At 46.0% G+C, this 26,404-nt stretch overlaps 1 protein-coding gene across 1 annotated transcript; it reads left to right on the forward strand.

Annotated features, from left to right (window-relative positions):
* The first annotated feature begins 19,770 nt into the window (after positions 1 to 19,770).
* Positions 19,771 to 25,088, forward strand: RESP18 (regulated endocrine specific protein 18). The gene is made up of 6 exons (XM_055398891.2): positions 19,771 to 19,870; positions 21,737 to 21,841; positions 22,875 to 23,007; positions 23,236 to 23,275; positions 23,388 to 23,477; positions 25,038 to 25,088. Exons 1-6 carry the CDS (start codon positions 19,771 to 19,773, stop codon positions 25,086 to 25,088), a joined length of 519 nt encoding a protein of 172 aa, XP_055254866.2.
* The last annotated feature ends 1,316 nt before the right edge of the window (positions 25,089 to 26,404 follow it).

The raw sequence follows: 26,404 nt of genomic DNA on the forward strand, positions 1-26,404 counted from the left end.
TACCTGGAAACTTAGAATATGCCCTATTTTGGAAATAGGGTCTTGCAGATGTAGTTAGTTAAGAATCTTGAGATGAAATTATTCTAGATTTAGGGTGGGCCTTAAATCCAATGTTTATTGTCTTTATAAGAAAAAAATAGAGGTTTGAACACAGGAAGACACAAAGAAGAAGTACATGTGAAGACAGAGGCAGAAATTGGAGTTATGCTTCTACAAGCCAAAGAATGCCAGGGGGGTTCCCAGAAGGTATAAAAGGAAAAAAAGGTTACTCCAGAGAGACTTTGGAGGAAGCTCAGTCCTTCCAATACCTTGATTTCCTACTTTTGGCCTCTAGAGCTGTGAGAGAATAAATTTGTTTTTTTAAGCCATCAAGATTGTGGTAATTTGTTTCAGTCACCACAGGAAGCTAATACACCTTAAAATCATGTTTGTAAACACTACTCTTTAGAAATGTGTACTTATTTATGTTACATTACAGCAAAGATAAGGAAGGACATTATGCCCATAAAGTCAAGAGAGTGATTAACTTTGGGAGGAAGGAAAAAAGACAGAGTTGTAATCTGGAAGGGACAAGATGTTTCTGGGGTTATTGACAATGTTCTATTGCCTGGAGACTTTGACATGGTTATTCACACTCGAATAATCTGTTGAGCTTCACATTTATATTTTACCCATTTTTCTTTATATGTACTTTCACAACCATAAAGTAAAATATTTACTTAAAAAGGGGGAAAAAGCATAAAGTCCTCTAGACACAAAAGTTGGCATCATTTCAATTCTAAATTGAAAGAGGAGAGGAGTTGCTTCTTAGAAGAAGTGAAGTGAAGTGAAAGTTGCTCAGTCGTGTCCGACTCTTTGCAACCCCATGGATTCCATGGAATTCTCCAGGCCAGAACATTGTAATGGGTAGTCTTTCCCTTCTCCAGGGGATCTTCCCAACCCAGGGATCAAACCCAGGTCTCCTGCATTGCAGGCGGATTCTTTACCAACTGAGCTATCAGGGAAGCCTGGATTATTAGAAGTAATGAAACGCCCTCTTTTTGCCTAATAAACCCGCGAAGCTCAAGATCAGCCCTGGACAGAGAAGAGAGGAACTGGGCAATTAGGGTCAGGAAAACCTCCTTCCCCGGCCCTTCTCTTCTGGCTTCCCCCAGGGGGCGCTGCTCTCCACTGAACTCAGCTTCCAGGGATGAGAGCCAGACCTTCCTTTGCTTCCCTGCTGCTGCTGCTAAGTCGCTTCAGTTGTGTCCGACTCTGTGCGACCCCACAGACGGAAGCCCACCAGGCTCCCCAGTCACTGGGATTCTCCAGGCAAGAACAGTGGAGTGGGTTGCCATTTCCTTCTCCATTTGCTTCCCTAGGGCACCGCTAAGGGAAGACTGAAATGTTCAAACAAAAATGAATCAGAAAGCAAGCCTTGGCAGAGGGATCCAAAGGCAGAGAGAAAAGTGAATCTGCACGCTCTGGAAGCCAGCGAGAGCTCTGGATGCCTTTGGTCTGTGTACTGTCTCAGCAGTAAAAGGCACTCATCCCTTAGTGCCCCCACTCCTGGCTCCTGCTTTCCTCCACACAGATGACATTTCTCAGTTTGCACGTGTGTGCCAGCACACCTTTATACACACAAGTGCAACATGTACATGCTCATGCACACCTTCATATGCCTACACATGTACATACCTCACACACACACATGAACACAACACGTGCACAAGTATACACACACGGACATATACACATACAAATGCACATACACAACCATGTGCACACATAGGCACAACGAATACTCATAGGCACACACACACACATACACAAATAAATACACATACCATTGTTGTCATTCAGTCCCTAAGTCTTGTCTGATTCTGCAACTCCATGAACTGCAGCATGCCAAGCTCCTCTGTCCTTCAGAGTTTGCTCAAACTCATGTCTACTGAGTTGGTGATACCATCCAACCATCTCATCCTCTGTCACCTCCTTATCCTCTTGACCTCAATCTTTCCCCGCATCAGGGTCTTTTATAATGAGTCAACTCTTTTCATCAGGTGGCCAAAGTAAAAGACACTCACTCCTTGAGCATTAGCATTAGCATCAGTCCTTCCAATGAATATTCAGGGTTTATTTCCTTTAGGATTGACAGTTTTTATCTCCTTGCTGTCCAAGGGACTCTCAAGAGTCTTCCCTAGCACCACAGTTTGAAAACATCAGCTCTTCGGTGCTCAGTCTTATTTATGATCCAACTCTCACATATTTACATGACTATTGGAAAAACCATAACTTTGACTATACAGACCTTTGTCAGCAAAGTAATGTTTCTGCCTTTTAATATGCGTCTAGGTTTGTCATAGCCTTTCTTCCAAGGAGCAAGTAAGTGTCTTTTATATTTGTGGCTACAGTCACTGTCCACAGTGATTTTGGAGTCAAAGAAAATAAAATCTATCACCGTTTCCACTTTTCCCATCTATTTGCCTTAAAACACGTCTAAATATACTCATCCATCCACATACACATGAAACTTATATACGTATATATACAAACCCACATATATACACAACACACGCAACCCCATACACAATCCTGCATGCACACATTGCACTTGGTACCCATCTTCCAAGGATCCTACTGCCTATTATTTGGGCCATTTTGCCTTCTTCTTCCACGATGTATTGGGGTTGGTCTGTGTGGCCAATAGTATGTGACAGAATGATAGTATGTGACTTCTGAGGCTAGGTTATAAAAAACATAGTGGCTTCTGCCTGTTCCCTCTTTCTCAAGTCACTCCTAGAGGAAGGCAGCTGCTGTGTTGTAAAGATACTCAAGCAGGCATATGGAGAGGCTGACATGGCTAGGAACTGAGGCCTCCTGTCAACAGCCAGCACCAAGTTGCCAGCTGGTGAGTGAGCCCCATGGAGAGGGGATTGGGCCCAGTCAGGCCTTCAGGTGAATATAGCCCTGGCTGACATTTGACTATACTTTCATGAGAGACTCTGAGCCAGAAATACCCAGCTAATCTTCTCTCAGATTCTCAGTTCACAGAAACCGTGTGAGGTGTTTGTTGTCATAAGCTACTAAACTTTGAGGTGATTTCGCTGCACAGTAATAGAGCAATAAACAGTGAATGCAGATTAATACACGGCACACACACATACACTGGCATATTGCTGTTGTTCAGTCGCCCAGCTGTGTCCAGCTCTTTGCGACTCCAGGGACTGCAGCATGCCAGACCTCCCTGTCCCTCACCACCTCCTGAAGTTTGTCCAAGTTCATGTTCATTGCATCAGTGATGCTGTCCAGCCATCTCATCCTCTGGTGCCCTCTTCTCCCTCTGCCTTCAATCCCTCCCAGCATTAGTGACTTTTCCAGTGAATCATCTGTTCGCATCAGATAACCAAAATACTGGAGCTTCAGCTTCAGTTCTTCCAGTGAATATTCAGAGTTGATCTCCCTTAAAATTGACTGTTTTGATCTCCTTGCTGTCCAAGGGACTCTCAGGAGTCTTCTCCAGCATCACAATTCAAAGGCATCAATTCTTTGGCTTTCTGCCTTTTTGTGGTCTCCAGCTCTCACAACCGTACTTGACCACTGGGAAGACCATAGCCTTGAATATATGGACCTTTGTCAGCAGAGTAATGTCTCTGCTTTTCAACTGTCTAGGTTTGTCTTCGCTTTCCTGCCAAGAAGCAACCGTCTTCCGATTTCACGGCTGCAGTCACCCTGTGCAGTGATTTTAGAGCCGAGAAGAGGAACTCTGTCACTCCTTCCACCTTTTCTCCTTCTATTTGCCATGCAGCAATGGGGGTGGATGCCATGATCTTAGTTTTTTTAATATTTAGTCTTAAGCCAGCTCTTTCACTCTCCTTCAGCCTCATCAAGAGGCTCTTTAGTTCCTCTTTGCTTTCTGCCATTGGAGTGGTATCATCTGCATTTCTGAGGTTGTTGATGTTTCTCCCGCCTATCTTGACTCCAGCTTGGAACTCATCCAGGCCGGCATTTCTCATAATGTGCTCAGCATGTAGGTTAAACAAACAGGATGACGGCAGACAGCCCTGACGTACTCCTTTCTCAATCTTGAACCAATCAGTTGTTCCATACAAAGTTCTAACTCCGGGTTCTTGACCCGCATACAGGTTTCTCAGGAGACAGGTAAGATGGTCTTTCTTAGAGAGATGGGAATACCAGGCCATGTTGGCACATACACATACAGAGATACACAAATATCTTCTCCCACATACACACAGGTCTCCATATACATAAAAACAGATAAACACACGTGTGTATGGTACACATTTATACATACACACACACACGCATGCTCCGAGAAGCCCTTCTGCTTTTTTTTTGGCTGCACTAGGTCTTCGTTGCTCTCTGGGGGCTCTTCTGTGTTGTAGCGCTCAGGCTTCTCCTCTCCGTGGCTTCTCTTGTTGCAGAGCATGGGCTCTAGACATGCGGGCTTCAGCAGTTGTGACTCGCAGGCTCTAGAGCACAGGCTCAGTAGTTGTGATGCATGGGCTTAATTGCTCCGTGGTATGTGGGATCTTCCTCGACCAGGGATCGAACCGGTGTCCCCTACATTGGCAGGCAGATTCTAAGCCACTGGACTGCTAGCGAAGTTTCTGAGAAGCCCCTCTTAAAGAGTCTTTGGGCTATTCATCTTCCAGATACCCTCCTAATTCTGATCCAACTCTGAGAAGCTGCCTCTTTTTCAGGAGATCCCCGTCAGATATAATCATGTCCTTGAAGGAAGACCCTGTTCCCTGACAAAGGCATGGCTTGGGTCTTGCAGACCTCAACACAATGGTAGTATCTCCTGCTGGGGTATCCAAGAGGATATCAGCAGCCCACGTGCCACTCACCGCCTCTCAGCCAAACTGGACCACAGACGGGAAGCTCCTAGGAGCCTCCAAAGCTGAGGCCAGCTTCAGTTCAGCTTCAGTGCAGCTCATTCAGGGGCTCCTCGCCCCATCAGCATGAAAATGTTAGTCACTCAGTTGGGTCTGACTCTTTGTGAGTCCCACAGACTGTAGCCCACCAGGCTCCTCTGTTCACTGAATTCTCTAGGCAAGAGTACTGAGTGGGTAGCCATTCCCTTCTCCAGGGAAACTTTCTCACCCAGGGATTGAACCTGAGTCTCCTGTGTTTCAGGAGAGCTACCAGGGAAGGAGGCAGCCTCTGTTCTCCTGGCTGAGCTGGGGTCTCTCACTGCTTCTCCCCGATGAGCTGTGAAGCCCAACTCCTGAGTTCTGCTCCTGATTCTCCACTACACCAGGCCTGCCCTTCTTGGTTTCCAGTTTGTTCACCCACTAATGGGGCTTGGGCTGAGGTCTGAGAATCCCAGGGAGGGTGAAGCTGAAGTGAAGAGAAATCGACTCACGATATATTCTCACAACAAGAGGCTGTTTGCACAGGGTCATTTCAATTCATGTTCACAGTCACTGCCATGAGGTACCCAATGAACAGATGAGAACACTGAGGCAGAGAAGTGTCATAGAGGTCTCTGGACCCAAAATCTCTTTCACTTATTCAACAAATATTATTGAACATTCATTCACTCAGGTAGGTAGACACTGAGGATGTACCAATGAAACAAACATGTCCTCTGCCCTCTTGGGACTTACACTCCAGTGGAGACAGAAAAAAAAAACAAGGAAACAAAGGAATTCAGTTCAGTTCAGTTTAGTTCAGTTGCTCAGTCATGTCCGACTCTTTGTGACCCCATGAATCACAGCACGCCAGGCCTCCCTGTCCATCACCAACTCCCGGAGTTCACTCAAACTCATGTCCACAGAGTCGGTGATGCCATCCAGCCATCTCATTCTCTGTCGTCCCCTTCTCCTCCCACCCCCAATCCCTCCCAGCATCAGAGTCTTTTCCACTGAGTCAACTCGTCGCATGAGGTGGCCAAAGTATTGGAGTTTCAGCTTTAGCATCAGTCCTTCCAATGAACACCCAGGACTGATCTCCTTTAGAATGGACTGGTTGGATCTCCTTGCAATCCAAGGGACTCTCAAGAGTCTTCTCCAGCACCACAGTTCAAAAGCATCAATTCTTCGGCGCTCAGATTTCTTCACAGTCCAACTCTCACATCCATACATAAAGGAATTAGTCATGATAAATAGTGATTAGTGTCTAAGGAAATGAAATAATAATGGATTATAGGGAGAAGAAATATTCAAGGGCTTCTCTGAGAAGATGGACTCTATACGGAAACAAAGAGCATGGAGGATGGGGAGGTCACTTGTGAGAAGAGTTCAGGTGTTCAAAGAATGGCGAGGAGGCTGCTGAGGCTGGAACAGAGAGCAGGAGAGGGGAGAAGAACCGTCTGGAGAGGAAGGCAAGGCTAGACACTGCCGGCTTTGCAGGGTTTAGTGTTTACTGGAAAGTGTAATGGAGAGCCACAGAGGAATACTAAATCCGGGAGTGACGAGCTTCAAGTCGAATTTTAGAAAGCTCCCCTGGGGCTTATTAAGAGATTATAAGGAGGTAAGAGTATACTCACTGAGAACCTACAGTATTTCAGACCCTATTCTAGGCAAGTTGTCAGTTACTCCAAGCAACCAGCTAAGATGCAAGTTCAGTAGCAGGTTTAAAATTCAATTTAATTAATTAATTTACTTGTTTATTTCTTTGCTCCGGCTTTTAGCTGCAGCACCTGGGATCTTCCCTCTTCACTGCCGCCCATAGGATCCTTAGTTGCTGCCTGGGAACTCTTCGTTTCCTGCAGGTGGGATCTAGTTCCCAACTCGGAGCCACCTCCAGACCAACCCCCGCCGTGCCTGGCCCAGGGTTCAGTCCTGGTGACGGCAGGGACTGTGCCCGGGCTGCCTCCTTTTCCTGTGAGCCCTGGGCCCTCCACCTCAAAGGCCTAACTCCCCTCCCCAAGCCCTTCTGTTGCCGCCTTACGGGTTCCCTCGCTGTCATTTTCCATTTTTTCTTTTTTTTTTTTGTAATTACCTTCAATCTATGTCAATGGGTACTGGTTTTCCATTCACAGTGGCAAAGTTTCTTTTTAAAATCATTTTACTTAGATAAAAAACTTGAATCAACTTAAAAGAGAAAGCCAAGAAGATAAGTTTAGGAAAAAACTTTCCATTTTGTTAAACTAAATTTAAGGGTGACTTGTAAATAATCACTTCATGGAGATAATCTACCCATTTAAAGAGTTTTACTATATTCACGGAGTTGTGCAACTGTCACTACAATCAATTTTGTAACATTTTCATCATCCCTTTCTTGAAGAAACCCGTAACTTTTAGCAGTTATTATCCATTCTCTTCTCTCAGCCCCCATCTTCCAGCCCTGCTGCTGCTGCTGCTAAGTCACTTCAGTCGTGTCCAACTCTGTGTGACCCCATAGACGGAAGCCCACCAGGCTACCCCATCCCTGGGATTCTCCAGGCAAGAACACTGGAGTGGGTTGTCATTTCCTTCTCCAATGTGTGAAAGTGAAAAGTGAAAGTGAAGTCGCTCAGTCGTGTCCGACGCTTAGCAATACCACAGACTGCAGCTTACCAGGCTCCTCCATCCATGGGATTTTCTAGGCAAGAGCACTGGAGTGGCTTGCCATCGCCTTCTCCGAAAGGCAACTACCAACTGACTTTCCGTCTCTTTGGATTTGCTTATGCTGGACATTTCATGTAAACAGAATCCCACAATATGCAACCTTTTGTGACTGGCTTTTTTTTTTTAACTTAGCATAATGTTTTCAAGGTTCATCCATCTTGTAGCATGTGTCAGAACTTCATTTCTTTTTATTAATGAATAATATTCCATTATGTGGATATACCACATTTTATTTGTCCATTCATCAGTTGATGGACATTTAGGTTTCCATTTTAGGGCTGTCATGAATAATGCTGCTGTGAGCATTCATGTAGAGGTTTCTGTGTGGACATGACGCTCTCATTTTTCTCGTGGGTGTACTTAGGAGGAGAATTGCTAGATTATACAGTAACTCTGTGTTTGATCTTTTGATGAAGTACCAGACTGTTTTCCACAGCAGTTGCACCCGTTTACATTCCCACCAGCAGTGTATAAAGCTTCCAATTTCTCCATATCCTCACTGGCACTTATTCTCTGTCTTTTTGCTTCTTGCCACCCGTCTGGGTGTGAAGTGGTATGTCATCACGGGTGTGATTTGCAGTTCCCTGATGGTTAATGATATTAGCATCTTTTCATGTGCATATTAACCATTTGAATATTTTCTTTGGAGAGATGTCTGTTCAGATTCTTTCCCTGTTTTGAAACTGGGTTGTCTTTTTATTGAGGTCTTCACCTTTCTGTATCAGTGTTAGGATATGCTTGTGAGCTGGAGAAGGAGAGAGAGTCAGGATAAAAAGAAAAAAAAAAAAAGGCTTCTCCTCTACCCTACCTCGTCTGCCTGGACTGAAGAGGGCCTGTGTAGTAGAAAGTTAATGCCACACATTGTGTAGTTGGAGGTATTGTGGCTTTGAGGAAAAGAACCTGGACTTGCCAGTCCTACCTGTATGAAACCAAGTTCTATGTTTTTATTCTTCCAAGGATTCCAGAACTCTTTCCAGCTCTCCTCCCAGGAAGCAGCTTAATTTCTCCCCCTCTCCCTACCCTGGTTTTTTTTTTTTTTTGGTCTGTCTATTCAGGTTTTGTAGCCATCTGGGGCTCTGCTCATCTGTCCGTCCACAGGTCTACAGGCAGTTTATCCAAAGGCTGCTCTTACCTGCAAGTCTGTGCCAAGGGTAAGTGAAACCCAGAGGATGAAGAGACAAAGGATGGATGTGAAGGGAGAGCACAGATGGGGGGAAGGGGAGGCGATCTGGGAGTGACAGTGGAGAACATGCTTCTCCTGTGCAACCCAGACCTTTGGAAGGCTTTTGACCAATGTCCCTGCTGATGCCATTCTTGTGCCCTTAGAGGGACAGAGCCAGGTGGAAGTGCAGCTGGCCAGACCCCAACAAGAGGTCATCAACCTGGCCATCTAATACTGGCAAGGTGTGCCCCAGCAGCTGGTGCCTCAAGGAGAGACCAAAAGAGCTAGAGGAGGGAGGCTGGACCTGTTAGCTATAGAGGTAGGGAGGGAACTGCAAACTTAAGATTAAAAGCTCCTTTCCTAGGTTTCTCATCATACCCATCCCCAGAGCCTCACCTGCCCAGACCCTGGGTGAGACAGGAATAGTGTTCTCCCAGCCTTCACAGGGCAGCTCTTCTTACTTGGACTCTTTACAGAAGCATGGTAAAGGCAACTAGAAGTCCCTGGAAGAGGCCTGCGTCCATCTCCTTGGGACTAGCCCTGTCCGCAGTGCTGTCCAAGTGCTCCAGAGCCAAAAACCATGAGGTCCCCAGCCAGAACCTCTCCCCCACACCATGCACGTATCCTGGACTCAGAATTGGGGATTGGGCAGCTCTGAGTGTACAGCGAATAGAAGACATGAAAGATGGGCGTGGAGAGTAGGGGATGACCCTTCCTGGAAGCAGAATTTCTTGTTGCAAGGTTCAGAAGGGAGCTCTGCTTTGAGTCCGAATTCCTACTACTGATAACCATTGTGTCTAGTGTGTAAGTAATGCTTAGTGTTTTCAAAGCACTCTTTACATCCTCAGCCTCATTTGCTTCTCACAGCATCACTATTAATTTGCCATGTGATCACTTATTACATGTCAAGCACTCTGCTAAGAAACTTAAATGCACTACTTCCTGTCACTCTCTCAACAACCCCATGAGGTTAGTCATTTCATGGGTGAGAAAACTGAAGCTGGGAAAGCTTAAGTTTTCTAGGATCTCAGAGTTATTCAATATTAAGAACAGGGACTCAAACACTGAGGTGGACAGAAGGCAAACTCCTGCACCCCAGCCAGTCTCCAGTGCCCTAAGGTCCCGATGCACTTGGGGAAGGTGGAAATTCTAATCACACTCTGGCTTCGGGGCTGGGCCCATCAGGACTATTCTAAGTGGCAACTCATTCCATCCTTCCACCATGATGTCACTCAAGATGTGAAGACTCAGAAGATGGGGCGCATGCCCAGCTCCCTGCCCCAGAGTCCTACTCAAGGGATGAGCCAGCAACCCTTCCCACCAAAACCGCCAGGCTAAGGTGCGGGAAGGGCTGTGCTCTGTCCACGCTGTACATGTCTGGTAGACAGAGCACTGGGAAGGGGATGAGGGTTAGGGCTGCAGGTAGGAGCTGCTAGAAATCCAGTGAATAGAATGAAGAGAAGGTTTGTCTGATTTTAGTCAGAGGCAACTCTGTGAGCCATTAGTGATGTCTGCAAAGGGAGGGGTTGGGGAAGCCTGGCACCCATTTGCTGCTGTTCCCTATGGTGAGGTTCACTCAGGGATTTTGAAATTCTTCATTTGAGTCTCCTGTCTTTTCCTCTGAGCTCTTTGACCATTTTACCCTTGACTCTGGGTTTCCCTCCCCTCAGACCCCAGGGACCAGGGTGAACTGGGAGCAACATGAACTCAGAAGTGGTTTCGGATAGAGGTCCTGAACCAAGAGATGACCAACCCCACCCAAGGCCTCACCGAAGGTGAGGGCCTAACCTTGTCAGGAAGGTTGAGCCTACTAAGAGTCCATTTAAAGAGGGAGGTAGGGGCAGGAGGGGGTGAATGTTTGATAAGGAAAGACAGAACTCCACTGAGCCTGATGGAGAGCCTTCTGAAAGAGAGGGCCTGGAAGATGGGAAAGAACAGCACTTTCAGTACAGACAGAGCCAACGCAGTCCTGGTTCTGCTGCTGCCAGTGTGATCTGGGACCCATTGTCTAAGCTGTTCAAGTCCCTTCTTCAACAGCTGTGAAATGGGGATGGTGGTAATGGCAACCCTCACAGAAGTGGCTGTGAGGATTAAAGACAATGTGTGAAAAATGCGTAGGTGGTAAACGACAGGGAAGCCTGGCGTGCTGTAGTCCACAACGTCGCAAAGAGCCGGACATGACTAAGCAACTGAAACAAGGAAAAATGCCTGCCAGGGTGGCCAGATCCTAAGGGAGATTCTTCCTCTCCCCACTAGAGGGCGCCCCGTGTTCTCTGTCTCTCACGCACCTTCACACAGATTTCCTCAACCGTGGGATGCTGGGTCTCTGGGCCTAAAACAGCCCCGGGCTCTGTAAGATCAAGCATAGGCACAGAGCTTAAAGTGCCTGCAGAAATCTACTTTAGAGCTTTCCTAAATTAAAGTATATATATATATACATACAGGTTCTGCTTTTCTAAGAAAATCTTGAGTATGACATGACCCTAATCCTCCCCTCATCCCTCCATCCATAAACATTGTGTGAATATACCAGAAGTTTTTGTCCTTAAATGGGAGAGAAGTACCCAGAGCCCCTCACATTCAGCCTCCCCCTTGCTCTCCTCTGTGGTGTGGAGGAAGCCAACTGAGCAAGGCTTTCAGACATCTCCCTTGAGTTCTCTGGAGCCCAGATACCTGCCCATCTAGCAGGTATCCCACCATCTTCACAGCTGAGAAACTGAGTGGGCAAGCATGGGGCAGGACCAGTCCAGGTCCCAGCCCTCCCCTGCTGCTGCACCCTTCCTTGAAAAGACCCCTCATAGAGGTTGGGCTGCTTCACACCTCAGATACCTTCACACTAAGGACGGCCTGAGAAGGTGACTATTTAAACTTTGACTTAAATGACACAAGGCAATAGCCCTTGTGTGTACTGAAAGAATAGCACTTTCAGTAGAGAGTGGAGATTTGGAGAAGGAGTTCCGAAGCCAGGGAGAACTGCAAGTACAGTTGCCCTTAGGTTTGTGATGATGGTAGGGCTCTTAGGGTAACAGCTTGACATGAGGCCCAGGACTACTCAGGGTTTATAACATACAGTCAGCATTTGGGTTTTATTCACAATGCAGTGGGAAATCATCAGGGGATTTCAAAGGAAAAGCATAGGAAAATACAAGCATTTTCTAAAGATACATTGACACTGATGGAAAATAGATTATGAAACAGATAAGAGTAGGGACAAGTAGACCTGTTTGGGACTAGTGAATTATCCAGGTGGAATCTATTGGTACCTTGGTGGCATTGCTGGGCATCTCCTAGCTGGGCTCCATCCGGAGGCAGCTGGGGCTCAGAGGGACTCCAGCCCCTCACCCTTTTCAAAGACACTGATCTCCATTCCTGTCACCATGGCAGCTAGGCCTCTTTAGCTTAGATTGGCTGCTGCACCTCATCAGTGGTACTGTGACTGACCCCGTGGTGGATACTGGCACCATGGTTCTATCAAGTTGGTAAACAAGGAGCTGCCAATCTCTCCTGGGCTCAGGGGATTGACCAGCCCTGTGTCTAATGGAAAATCCCCAGAAGGAAATGGGATTAGAGATGGGGACAAGGTAAGGGCCTGCTGTCTGACAGTTCATGAGTCACTAGTCTTAGAGCTTGTTCAGATCAAGACTACTATTGAGACTTGTTCTGAATTTGCTTGGGGGTGAGGTGGGCGAGAGAGGAAGTGGCAACACCTGCCTCATGGCATTCATTGAAAATCCCTAGTTTCTTCCCATTTTAGGATGTCTTTGAGCTGTTCCCTACTCTGAGTCACAACGTTGCAGCTGATTAAAGCCTCAGGGGAAGACTCCCACTTTCCCTGGTGCTTTCAAGAAGCAGTTTCAGGCTGACCCAAATTTGGATTATTCATGCTGATTTTCAAGCAAACTCTTTCTATAGGTTTGTCTGGAGGCAGGAAATGGGGTTTAGAATTGACCAGAGTCTCTGAAGTGAGAGAAGTGGGATCCGAACACAGTGCATGGGATATGGGGAGCACAGCCCCTGTTTGCACTGAAGGCCTAGTTTCTGATCACTTCCTCCTCCCACAGACCGTTTCTGAGGCGGGTAAAAGGCAAAGTAGAATAGTAGCTAGAACAGCCGCCATTCCTCCCACACCCCTCCTTTTGTGGAAGGAAAGTCTTCCCTCTAGACCCCAAGAAATCACACAGAGAAAAACACGGCCAAGGCTTTGCACATTCAACAGGTTGATACCTATGACCAGTTTGCCCCTGGGAGTGGGGAGATCAGCCCAACCAAACTCCAGCTGTCCCATGCCCCAGGCTTTATAATTTCTCAAAGCACTTCATACTCAGTTCATTCGATCCTCACAAACGGGAGCACACTGGAAAGTATCAAGCCCACTGTTTTACTCTGTTCAGGCTTCAATGCCAAAACACCGTAAACTTGGTTGCTTATAAACAATGGAAATGTATTTCTCACAGTTCCAGAGGCTGTGAAGATTAAGCTTAAGGCACTGGCAGATCAGGTGACTGGTGAGGGCCTGCCTCCTGGTTCATAGACGGCTGCATCTTGCTATAACCTCACATAGTAGAAGGGCAAGGGGTCTCTCTAGGGTCTCTTTAATAAGGGCACTAATTGCATTCACGAGATCTCGACCCTCAGGACCTAACCACCTCCCAAAGCCCCACTTTCATATACTATCACCTTTGGGGTTAGGATTTCAGGCCATAGAACTCACCCACTTACACAGCCTAGGGAAATTAAGAGACACTCCTCTGGTTGTCGTTGCTGTACTTCAGTCGCTTGGTCATGTCCAGCTCTTTGTGACCCCGTGGGCTGCAGCACTCCAGGCTTCCTTGTCCTTCACTGTCTCCCAGAGTTTGCTCAAACTCATGTCCACTGAGTCGATGATGCCATCCAACCATCTCATCCTCTGTTGCCCACTTCTCCTCTCGACCTCACTCTTTCCCAGCATCAGGGTCTTTTCCACTGAGTCGGCTTTGCATCAGGTGACCAAAGTATTGGAGCTTCAGCTTCAGCATCAGTCCTTCCAGTGAATATTCAGGGTTGACTTCCTTTAGGATTGACTGGTTTGATCTCCTTGCAGTCCAAGGGACTCTCTGTAATACAGGCTTAAACATGCTGCCAACCATGTCCTCTCTTATCCTCACATCTAAGGACATAGCTAAACATAACCCTCAGCCTATTTCTCTATATCTAGTTCTTATTAACTAGGTTGACCCCAATCACTCACCTTGCTTTTTCCCATCATATATTCACTGTGCCTGGCCACTGCAATGCATGGTTACTACCTCAAGGCAGTTGAAGGCTAGTCAGGGAAGGGAGTCGTAGAAACAACATATTCATACAATAGTTGTGTAACTGACCTCGTAGAAGCCCTGTTTCCTGTCCCCTGGCCTATCTCTGTGCTCACATGTAGGTGCAGGTGGAGGGTGTCTACACGTGCTGACAGCCTCCCACCTCAAGTCATGGGACTCTTCTCATCTAGTGGATTTTCTGGAATGCCTGGGGAAGTTGCCTACCTATGCTCAAGACAGGCTTGAAATATTTGGGGTTTAACACCCTTTGGGGCTGCCCTCAACCAATTGAGGACTTAATTTAGTGGATAAATGTTCCAGCATATCCTTCCCTTGGTGGGAGTCAATTTGAAATAAGATCTACATAGACCCTCAGGGGTCCCCAGCAAGGTTCACTCCAGTTGCTCACTGTGATGATTAATTTTCTGTGTCAATTTGACTGGGCTAAGGGATGCCCAGACAGCTAGGAAAATGTTAATTCTAACCGTGCCTGTGAAAGTGTCTCCAGAAGAGATTAGAATTTGAAATCGGTAGATTGAGAAAAGAATGCCAATGCAGGGGATTCAAGTTCAATTCCCGGTCAGGGAACTAAGATCCCACATGCCCTGAGACAACTAAGCCTGTGCCTGGCAACTAGAGAGTCCTAGGGTTGCAACTACTGAGCTTGCATGCTCTAGAGCCCATGCCCTGCAACAAGAGAAGCCTGAGCACTGCAATGAAGACCCTGTACAGTCAAAAAAGGAGAAAAAGTAAAGAAGATCACACATGAAGGTAGGCATCATCCAATTCATAGAGGATCTTAATAGAATAAAAAGATGGGGCAAATTTTCTCTCTCTGCTTGAACTAAGATGTCCATTTTCTCCTGTCCCTGTATGTCATAGTAAAGAATACTAGTTATTACACAAAGGGCAGAAGAAAATCACCAGAGGTTTTAAGAAAATGAATAGAATGATGGTGGAAAAATTTTAAAAGACTATCCTAGCTCTGTGGGAGAATGTACTGAGAGAGGGCAGGAGTAGAACAGATAGATCTGCTAGGAAGTATTGTTTCAGCTCCAGGGATGCTCTGGAGGCTTGGACTGGGCAACTGCACAAGGCTGAGCACCTCTAGCTGACCATGAACTCTACCCAGAGGAGTTTGAGCCTCAGGGGGAATCCAGACCCGCACATTCACCAAGGGAACAGCTTCTGACTCCTGTCACCATGACAACTGTGCCTCCTTCGCCCAGATTGGTTGCTAGGGTAACATATCAGCACTGAGTGACAGAGCCCCACGATAAGAACTGGTTACCATAGTGTAAAGTCTGCAAACAAGAATCTGCTGTTCTCCAGGTGAGGGTCCTTGACTGGCTCTAAAACAAAGGGAAAATCAAGGGGCTGGAAAGAAGATCAAACACAGAAGCCAAGGTGAGGTCAGTTTGTGGGGCAGGTGCTGACTCACTGTGCCTCAGGGCTTGCGAAAATCAGGAATGTTATTAGAGCCTGTTCTTTATTGGGGGAGGAGGAATTTACATTTTAGAGGGGGAGTGATATAGCACATATACACACAAATTGAGAATCCCAATGTTTCCTACCATTTTAGGGTTTCTTTGAACTATTTCCTTCTCCAAGCAAGACTTTACAGCTAGTTGAAGCATTTCTGTCCTCCCCCTCAGCCACCTTGCTATCTACAGGGGCAGTTCTAGGACAGCCTGATTTTGAAATTTTTAAGGCATATGAAGCATGTTCTCAGGCCACATTGAAATTAAAAAATAAATAAATAGCCAAAAAGCCTTGAAAAATCCCCTATAGCAACATCCTTCTAAATAATCCATGGGTCCAAGGAGTCACAAGAAAAATTAAAAAACATTAATCATTGATAGTCAAAACATGAAAAACTAATGCTTAAAGGGAAATGTATAGATCTACATGCCTTTATTGCAAAGAAGAAAACATTTAAATCAATGATCTAAGCTACCAACTCAAGAAGTTAGGAAACAATAAGGGAAACTCAAAAAAATAGAAGGAAATAATAAACAATGGATATCAATAAAATGGGCAAACCACAGAGAAAAAGCAATAAGACCAAAAAAGTCAGTTCTTTAAAATGATCAATAATATTTATCTCTAGCTACACTGATGAATAAAAAGAAAAATACAAAGTATCAAAATCAGGAATTTAAAAAGTGAAATCACTTCAAATTTCTACAGCTATTTAAAGGATAATAAAGAAATATGATTATCATTATGCTAATAAATGTGATAGCTTAAATGTTGTGAATAATTTTTTTGAAAAATTCAAGTTTCCAAAAGAGATGTGAAAAGAAATAGAATATCTGAATAGCTAAAGAAATTAAAATTGTAATAAAACTTACTCACAAAGAAATTCCAACTCCATACACTCAGAAAAATAATATCAATCATACAGAAACTCTGCTGGAGAGGGTGTGGAGAAGCCTCCTACACTATTGGTGGGAATGTAAATTGGAACACTCACTATGGAGGACAGTATGGAGGTGCCTTAAAATATTAGAAATAGAGCTACCATGTGTGCACACATGCTAAGTAGCTTCACTCATGTCCAACTCTGCAACCTTATGGACAGAAGCCTGCCAGGCTCTTCTGTCCATGGAATTCTCCAGGCAAGAACACTGGAGTAGGTTGCTGTGTTCTCCTCCAGGGGATCTTCCCGACCCAGGGGTTGAACCTGCATCTCAAGTCTACTGCATTAGCAGGCACTTGTTTTTTTGGTTTTTTGTTTTGCCACTAGCACCACCTGGGAAGCCCAGAGCTACCATATGACCCTGCAGTCCCATTCCTGGGCTTATATCTGGAAGAAAACATGATCCAAAATGATATATGCATCCCAATGTTCATTGCAGCACTGTTTACAATAACCAAGACATAGAAGCAACCTAAATGTCCATTGACAGAGGAATGGATAGAGAAGAGGTGGTACATATATACAGTGGACTATTAGTCATAAAAAAGAATGAAATAATGTCATTTGCAGCAACATGGCTAGACCTAGAGACTGTCATACTGAGTGAAGTAAGTCAGACAGAGAAGGAGAAATATGTATGACCCCTCTTACGTGTGGAATCTAAAAAAAAAAAATGATACAAATGTACTTAAAAAACAGAAAGAGACTCACAGACTTGGAAAACAAACATGGTTGCCAGGGGGATGGGTTGGGGCAGAGGAATAGTTAGGGAGTTTGGGGTGGACATATACACACTGCTATATTTTAAATGAATAACCAGCAAGGACCTACTGTATAATACATGGAACTCTGCTTAATGTTATGTGGCACCTGAACAGGAAGGGAATTGGGGGAGAATGGATACATGTGTATGTATAGCTGAGTCCTTTCTCTGTTCACCTGAAACTGTCACAACATTGTTAATTGGCTATACCCCAATATAAAATTTAAAGAATAAAATAGTTTGTATCTGGATCATGTCATCTGTCAATAAAGATAGTTTTAATTTTTTCTTTCAAAAAAAATCATACTGAAACTCTTTCAGAGCATAACAAAAGAGATAATGCTTTCTGATTGATTTTATGTGGTCTGCCAAATACCTGGAAGAAAACATAGAAGAAAATCTTTGTGAGTTTGGGGTAAACAAACATTTCCAAGAACAAAAAAAGCTTTAGCCATAAAAGATAAACTTAATAAATTTAAATTTGATTTCCTCAAAATTACACATTTGTTCTTCAAAAAAAGCACTATTAAAAAATTAAAATGAAATGCTCAGAGTTGGAGAAAATATCCACAAACCATTAATCTGTTAAAGGAGTTGCATCTGGAAGTATTGGGGATTCCCAGTTGGCTCTGTGAAAAGAATCTGCCTGCCAGTGCAGGATGACGCAGGAGACACGGGTTGGATCCCTGGGTTGGGAAGATGTCCCTGGAGAAAGAAATGGCAACACACTCCAATATTCTTGCCTGGAAAATTCCATGGAGAGATTAGCCTGGTGGGCTACACAGTCCACGGGGTTGCAGAGTCAGATGCAACTGAGCACACACGCATCTGAAAGTATTAGAGAATTGTGTTAATTAGGGAATAGTAAATATTTTTAGACATTGTGTTGATTTCCAAATGCTGGTATAACAAATCACAGCAAATCAAACTTAGTGTCCCAAAACAATTTTGTTATCTTATATTTCTGGAAGTCAGAAGTCTAAAATTAAAATGTCTGGACTTCCTGGTGGTCCAGATGTTACGATTCTGCCTGCCAATGCAGGGGACACCAGTTCGATCCTTGGTCTAGGAAGATTCCACATGCCATGGGGCAATGAAGCCCATGTGCCAGAACTACTGAAGTCCACATGCCTAGAGCCAATGCTCCACAAGAAAAGCTACCACTATGAGAAAACTGAGCACTGCAACGAGAAAGTAACCCCCATTCTCTGCAACTAGGGAAAGTCCATGAGAAGTAATCAAGACCCAGCAGAGCCAAAAATAAGTAAATAAATATTTTTAAAGATAAAATAAATAAAATGTCAGCAGGTCTTTGCTCCTTCTGTAGGTTTAAAGGGAGAAAACACACTCTTACCTTTTCAGCTTCTAGAAGCTGTTTGCATTCCTTGGCTTGTGGCCCCTTCCTTGAATCACTCCAACCTCTAGCTTCCAATGTTACATCCTCCACTACTGACTCTAATCCTCCTGCTTCTCTCTGTGAAGTCCTTTGTGATGATGTTGCACACATTCAGAAAATCCAGCATATTCTCCCCAGTTGAAGTGAACCATCTTCTAAGGCTAATCACACCTGCAAAGTCCCTTTTTCTATGTAAAGAAACATGTTCACTGTTTCAGGGATTCAGACGTGGACATCTTTGGGGTTCATTATTCAGCCTACCATAGGTATAATGGTATTGTGGTTATGTAGAAAAATATCATTAATTCTAAAAGATGTATATTGAATTATTTAGGAGTGAAATGTCACAGTGTCTGTAAATTACTCTTCAGCAAGGAAAAGAAGCAATTGTGACAAAATCTTAATAACTCTTAAGTCTGGGTGATAAGAATATTCATGTTTCATGTTTATTCATTTGAGTTTTCTCATTTTTAATATTTGAAAACTTTCATAATAAAAGTTTAAGCTTAATGAAAAAGATATTCCAATGTCTAGAGCTTAGGAAGCTCACATATCAGCTTGTAACTAAGAAAGTGTGGAAGCTATCGATCAGTTAGTTACTTCAGTAGTTAGTTATTGCAATAGCTCTATGAAAATGGGTACAGTGATTTGAACCAGGATGATGGCAGTGGATGTGGAGAAGATAGTTGTGCGTATACTTAACAGGTCAAACCCATGATGGTTGGAGATTTTAAGGTAGGTAAGGGTGAAGTAAGTATCAGGAAAATAAAAATAAACTAGATTCATTGAATGCCAGTTATCCAGTTGCTGTACATATTTAACCCTCACAACAAATCTATGAGGCAGGTGCATTTCACACAAGCATTTTACATGCAAGCCCTCTCTCCAACCTTGGGATTGGGAGCAGAGGCAGTAGTCCTTGGGATCTGTTTTATTAAGAGAGGAGTGGGCTCCTAGAAGTAGGTTTGGGTGGCTGCGGGGCTGGTAGGAGAAGTAGGGGCTGGGTAGGCGTAGGCAGGGGCAGGGCCCGCCAGCGATTGGCCCAGCTGCCAAGGGAGGGTTGTGCAGATTCAGTCTGGCTAGCCAGCGGGTGGGAATCGACAGCCCTGCGCAGTCCCTCCAGCAGCTGTCTGCCATCCCTTCGACTTAGGTGGGGAACCGGCGCAGCAAGCCCGGGAGGATGCAGCGCCCGCTCGCGGGCTTCCGGGGGCTCTGGCTGCTCGTCTGCTTCCTGCTGCTGAACAGCCGCCTGGGGGGCTGCAGCGACGTTAGTGGTCACGGTCAGGAGGAAACCTGGGGTGGGGTGCGGGCAGGGCCAGAGAGCGGTTCTGAGTGAAGTGGGTCTGGGGACCTCAGGTTAGGAACTTCGGATGAAAATAATGTGTTTGGGGAGTAAGAAAAGAAAAGTGCGCGGAAGGACGCGCAGCCTTGGAATGGGGCTTGGTGTATGGGATCTGGACCTGGGGATTAGGAAGAAGGACGGAAAAACACAGGGGCACAGGGAAGTAAAACTGGCATGTGCTGCCATAAGAGAAGCGAGACTTGCCGAGGAGCGGGGGAAGAGATGCCTATGGCTTAGGGATAGTCAGGGACAGTGGGAGCAGGGACCCCGGGTATCCGGGCCCTGGGAGAAGACTGGACCGAGGGATGAACCAAGGCTTCTTTGTAAGCCCCTGGAGCCTGGTGTTTGCGATCCAGTTTCCGGGAAGAATGGGAAGACTAGGCTGGGGTAAAAGATGAGGCAGAAAAGGTCCATCTTCTTCTTCCCCCTTCACTGCGCCATCAGGGTAGACCATCGCTGACTCACAGTTGAGCAGCCAGAGACCGACTGCGCAGACTCGAGGATTCCAGCACCCGGAGCTTCGGGCTGACGCCGTAAACTCCTAGGCTGGCGCCAGCTCTTCTCGCCCGATTCTTGGGTTTAGAGGCCAGTGCAGAGGACTCACGAAAACCTGTAGGAGGAGGCCAGGGGGGTGGGGAGAGGGTAGGACCCTCCAGCTTCTTAGGGATGCCTAGCTGTCTTTACAGCTCAGAGCCTTCTCCATGCCAGGATTTGGCCACCGCTCAGCACCGCGGACAGCGCCAGGTGCCCCGTGGGTCTGACTGAGGGTGTCCAGGTCACCACTTTTCCTGCCAGTTCTGGGAACGCTGCCCCAGAGAACGATCTCTCCTTCCAGAAGTTATTTTCCTTCTCAGTATGACGTTTCTCCTCCTTCTCAAAGCCAGGGAAATAATAGAATCCCTTTAAATGGGGAGGAGAATTTCTTTTCCATAATGACTCATGGTAATTCCATCATAGGAAACAAACAACCCCCCCCCAAAAAAAAAAAAAAAAGAAACAAGCAAACAAAAAAGCCAGACTCCAACCCTACCCCGTCTACTTGGAATGAGAAAAGTGTGTATAGCATTAGGGATTATCTCCATCTCCCTCGCCTTCCCTTATACCCAGTGGCAAATTTTAGCCTTCAGGACAAGGATCCAGACACTCAAAACCTATTCATACCAATACTTTCTTCCTCTAAAGATTTCAGGACTCCTCTCCAATCTTCATACGTGTGTGCTCATGCGTGCTCACACACTCAGTCGTGTCCAACTCTCTGCGACCCCATGGATTATAGTCCACCAGGCTCCTCTGTCCATGGAATTATGCAGGCAAGAATACTGGAGTGGGTTGCCATTTCCTCCTCCAGGAGGTCTTCCTGACCCAGGAATGGAATGATTCTTTACCACTGAGCCACACTCCAGTCCCCTTCAATCCCCTCCAGGCTTTAAAGCCTTCCTTAAATGAAATTCCCCTGCTTTCCTTGCCCTACCTGTTCACCTGATTATCCATTTATGTGTGTGGCTTTCTGAGTATCTGCTTACCTCACCCTCCATGGCTGCTCTTTGCCTGTAAGCTTGGCTCTTATCTGGAAATTGGTGCCAAAAGTGAATGAGGTGGCAAGGGTTAACGAACAGGGAAGGTGGTAACGGGGGGAGGGAAAAATAAAAAGAAGGAGGGGCCCCTGAAAGGAGGAGGGGGTCAGGTGAGGGGGACAGGGACCATTGAACCCAGGGGTGATAGTGGAAGGAAGCTGCTTTGTTTCAACTGGAATTTGGAAGGCTTCTAGTCAAGCTCCTTTCTCACACCACGTTTTTGCCCTCAGATGGTCAGAGCCAAGTGGGAGTGGGGCAGCTCTGGCCCCTCCCAGGATTTACCACCCTGGTCTTCAAGCACTTGCAAGTTTTACTCCAGCAGATTGTGCCCCATGGTGAGTAAGAGCTAGAGAAGAAAGGCTGGGGCTTTGTCACAGACAGAGGTATAGTGAGGGACTTTTGATCTGAGAACAGCCTTTCTTCCCCTAATGTCTCTACTTCACTCTTTCTGTCATGTTCATCTCATGGAGAATGGGGATAGACCAGAATGGGGATAGACCTGGAAGGGCAGGCTGTTTGCCCTCAAACCCCTGGAAGGGCCCAGCACAGGCTTTTAGAAGAAGCCCCTGGAAAAGGTCAGCATCTAACTCCTTGAGACTAGCCCCAACTCCAGGCACTAGCAGATTTTTTCCAGAACCAGGAATCCTTAAATTCTCAGCCAGGAAAACATACATACACACACACACTTAAGCCTCTGATTAGGAAGCATAATAAATTGTATGACAAATACAAAAGAGGAAAGAAGGGGGTGGGAAGTCCTTTGAAGACAGATGGTTGACCCTTTCTTAGAGGAGAGTTTCATGAATGAAGGAAGAGTCAGATAGGAAATCTGGCCAGAATTCATACTACTGCTATCACTACTGATGTCTAATATGTGTATAATGCCTTAGTGCAGTCATTCTCAAAGTGCATCCTCAGACCAGCACTATCAGCATCACCAGGAAACTTGTTCAAAATGGTAATTCACAACCTTCACCCCAGACCTCTTGAATCAGGAACTCTAGAAGGGAAGAACAGCAATCTGTGCTTTAACAAGCCTTGCAGAAGATTCCAATGTACCCTGAAGTTTGGGGATCACTCACTGCCTTAGAGTTTTCACAGCACTCTTCACATCCCTAATCTCATTCAATCCTCACAATAGTATCAAATGAGTCAGCAAAAATAGTACAGTCCTAATCCTAGCGGAATATACATGCCAGGCATTGTGCTAAGCAACTTTTATGTGCCATTTCAGTTAATTCTCTCCACAAATTGTGATCCTTTATCTTACTTTGAGGGAAAGGGGGAGTGTTTACTTCACCCTGGTCCCTGGAGTGGGCCAGTCAGAGCATCCCAGGTGTTAATTCACCACATCCTTTCATCCTTCAGGTTTGTTCTGGAAGGATGACATGACCCAGGATGTGATGACCCAGAAGATGAGTCACACCAGCAAACTTCATCCTGAGGATCCATGTGTGAGGAGTGGGCCAGCAGCCTTCCCCACCAAAACCATGGGGGTGAGGTGTGTGAAGCCTATGGTCAGCCCATGCTATCTAGTGGAGAGATGGAGCAGGGAGGGAATGAGTGTTCAAACTTCAGGAAAGAGCTGCCAGGAGTACTCTGTGAATGATTCAGAGATCCTGCCTGGGATCTACAGGAGAAAATTCCATGAACGATTAGTGACCTGCAAAGGCAGAGGAGAGGGGTTCTAGCAAGCCTAGGTCCCATTTATCATCCTCATCTCTTCTAGGGGCAAGCAAGAGGAAAAACTTCGACTCCTGTTCCCCAAGGTGAGACTCATGTGTCTTCTAAAGCCCCTGACTTTGAGTCCTATCTCTTTTTCTCTGGGGCCCTGACACCCTTTTCTGCCTCTTTCTTGACTCCTGGCTTCCCTCATCACAGAGCCCAATGGTCAAGGTGAACAAGGATCAATGCTTTACCTCCAAAGTGGTTTCAAAGACTCTGAAACGTGAGGTGGCCAACCCAGTCAAGGTGAGGGGCTCTCGCTTTTTTCAGGGGAGGTTGGAACTGCCAAGGATATGTTTTAAGGAGGGAGGCAGGTGTGAAGGAGAGAATGGGTATTGGGCTGTGAACAGAGAAGCTGAAGAAAAGATCTCTCCCAATTGAAAGGTACCCCCACTTTCCTGCCTTTCTCAGACTACTTGTGAGCATCCATGTAAGAGACTGGGGGCATGATGCAGGTTCCAGGCATCTCTAAGGATGCGATGATCCATACAATCATGCACCGGCATTGAGTTTACAGTAGACAGGGAAAACGGCAGAGTTTTGAATATTGAGTAAAAGGTCCTCCTTTTCTCCACACACTCCCTTGTACACAGGAAGTGATAGAAAAGCTTTTTTTTTTTTTTTTGGATGAACAGGAGAGAGAGTCCAGAAGCCTTCAGCAATTCCTGACTTTGCTCTACTTTGTTCCTTGGGCAAGTCACCTGGGCACGGCTCTAGGTTACTCCTTAGGAGGTTTGAACTCTTCAGAATCCAGGTTGCAAACACCCATGTAGCCCTCCCATCTGTCTTTATATTTGAGACTTTGGGGCCAGGCTGGTCCAGCGACTTACTCAGGGCTGCATAGGAGGTTCTTGGCAGACCAAGGACTGGACCGAGGTCTCCTGATTCTTAATTCTTTCCATTGCACAGCTCTTGCCTTTCTTTCTGCTTAGACACTGCAGTGGGGGTAGGGCTGCCCCAGACATCAGACTTCTCCACATTGACAAAAGTCTTTTTTGTTTTTTTGGACTAAGTTACAAGAAGGTGGTAGCCAACAGAAGATATGAAGGAAGGGCCTCCCAGGAAGAGGACAACACAATGAACATGTCTGGAGACAAAGATACTATGGCACGTCTGAGGAACAGATGGGAAAGCCAGTGGTAGAAGATTAGGTTGGAGAAGTAGGTCCAGGGTTGACCACACACCGGCTCATAGATCTTGGTGAAAGTTTGGATTTTATTCCAAGTGTAGTGGCAAGTTGACTGGGAGATTCTGAGGAGGGGGATATTATAATGTGGTATGATATTAAGAGGCAACTCCAGTGATATCGGGGATGGATTATAGGGAGAGTGAGAGTGAACACTGAGAGACCTGTAAGGAGCTGATCAGTCTGGTCTAGGGGAGACAAGGGTGCTGGCTGTGGAGCTGGCTCTCCAGAGGCAGTCTGCACCTCTGGGGGCTTCTAGCCCCTCATGCTCTCCTAGGAAACCACTTCCCACTCATAGGATGGCAGCTGGGCTTCCAAAGCCTGGATTGTTTGCTGGGTGCACATACCCAGAGCGGAGTGACAGACCCACCTTGAATAACAGGTTGTTGGAGAGTTTTTGTGAAAGCAAATAAGGCACTGCCGTTCTTCTGTAGCCCAAGCCCAAGGGAAAATCATGGGACAAGAGCTCTATGAATTCTGTGTGGGAGTAAAGGTGACAGGCCCTCAATCGATGGGCTGAGTCATTGCGGGCTGACTCAAATCAGGCATCTGGGGGATGAGTAGGTGAGAGAGGGTCACCTCCCCACGTACTGATTCCGATCCTTTGTTTCTGGTTTCAGGGCTTCTTCGAGTCACCCCTCACTATGGGCCACAACCTTGTCGCTGACTGAGACCTCAATGGAAGCCTCTTTGCTCCAGCGCCCTCCCCACTGCCCTCCAGAAAGGCAGTTCCAGGATGATCAAAACCTGGATTAATAAAGTGACTTTGATGCGAACACTCTGTGACTTTCCTTGAGGCAGAATAGGTCAGGTTTGAATGTGAGAGAGGTGGGACCAGAACAGTGCCTGGGGTGAGGAGAGCACAGCTCCCCAGTGCTGCTGGAGAGTGCTTCTGTCTCGTTTTCCTTCCAGTGACCATTCCTGAAGTGAGGATATTAAGGGTGGGACCACAGCTGGAATGGCAGCCTTCTTTACACATATCCAGCCGTGCCTTGTGGTCCAGTTGCCCATCCTTCCATGTCATTGGAAAAGACTCCGATGCTGGGAAAGATTGAAGGCAGGAGGAGAAGGGGCCGACAGAGGTTGAGATGGTTGGATGGCATCACCAACCTGGATGGGCCTGGACTCTGCTGTTTTGTGAGGGTCTCTACCTCCAGTATCATAGCCCCTGCCAGGGCTGCCCCACTCTTCATGCTCCAAAAATCAACAAACGGGTGCTACAATCAAAGTGTGCACACGTTAAATGACATTTTGCTGACTCTTTCCAGTTTGCTCCTGGTAGCTCATTGCTGTTCAGTTGCTTAGTCATGTCTGACTCTTTTCAACCCCATGGACTGCAGCTCCCCAGTCTTCCCTGTCCATCCCCAACTCTGAGAGCTTGCTCAAACTCATGTCTATCGAGTTGGTGATGCCATCCAACCATCTCAACCTCTGTCAGCCCCTTCTCCTCCTGCCTTCAATCTTTCCCAACATCAGGGTCTTTTCCAATAAGTCAGCTCATCACAACAGGTGGTCAAAATTTTGGAGCTTCAGCCTCTGTCTCTCCAAGGAATATTCAGGATTGATTTCCTTTAGGATTGACTGGTTGGATCTCCTTTCAGTCCAAGGGACTCTCAAGAGTCTTCTCCAACACCGCAGTTCAAAAGCATCAATTCTTTGGTGCTCAGCCTTATTTATGGTCCAGCTCTCACATCCATACATGACTACTGGAGAAACCATAGCTTTGACTAGATGGTCCTTTGTCTGCAAAGTAATGGTAGCTTAAAAATCTTACAAGGGAGTGAGTGATCTGATCATTCATACTCAGCCCAGTTGAACACCAGAATGTCCTATTGGCAAAGCTTTATACTTTCAAGGTACTCTCAAACTCATTTGACATTCCCAGATGTAAGCACATGGGCAGATAACAAGATTTTGTTCTTCTGAAGAACTGGGATTTGGCCACACATCTCATCCAATTAAGCAACCCAGAGTAGTTAAGTGATTA

Source organism: Moschus berezovskii, chromosome 2 (genome assembly GCF_049115385.1).
Source record: "Moschus berezovskii isolate FMDL1 chromosome 2, NW_MosBer_1.0, whole genome shotgun sequence".
Taxonomy (NCBI): domain Eukaryota; kingdom Metazoa; phylum Chordata; class Mammalia; order Artiodactyla; family Moschidae; genus Moschus; species Moschus berezovskii.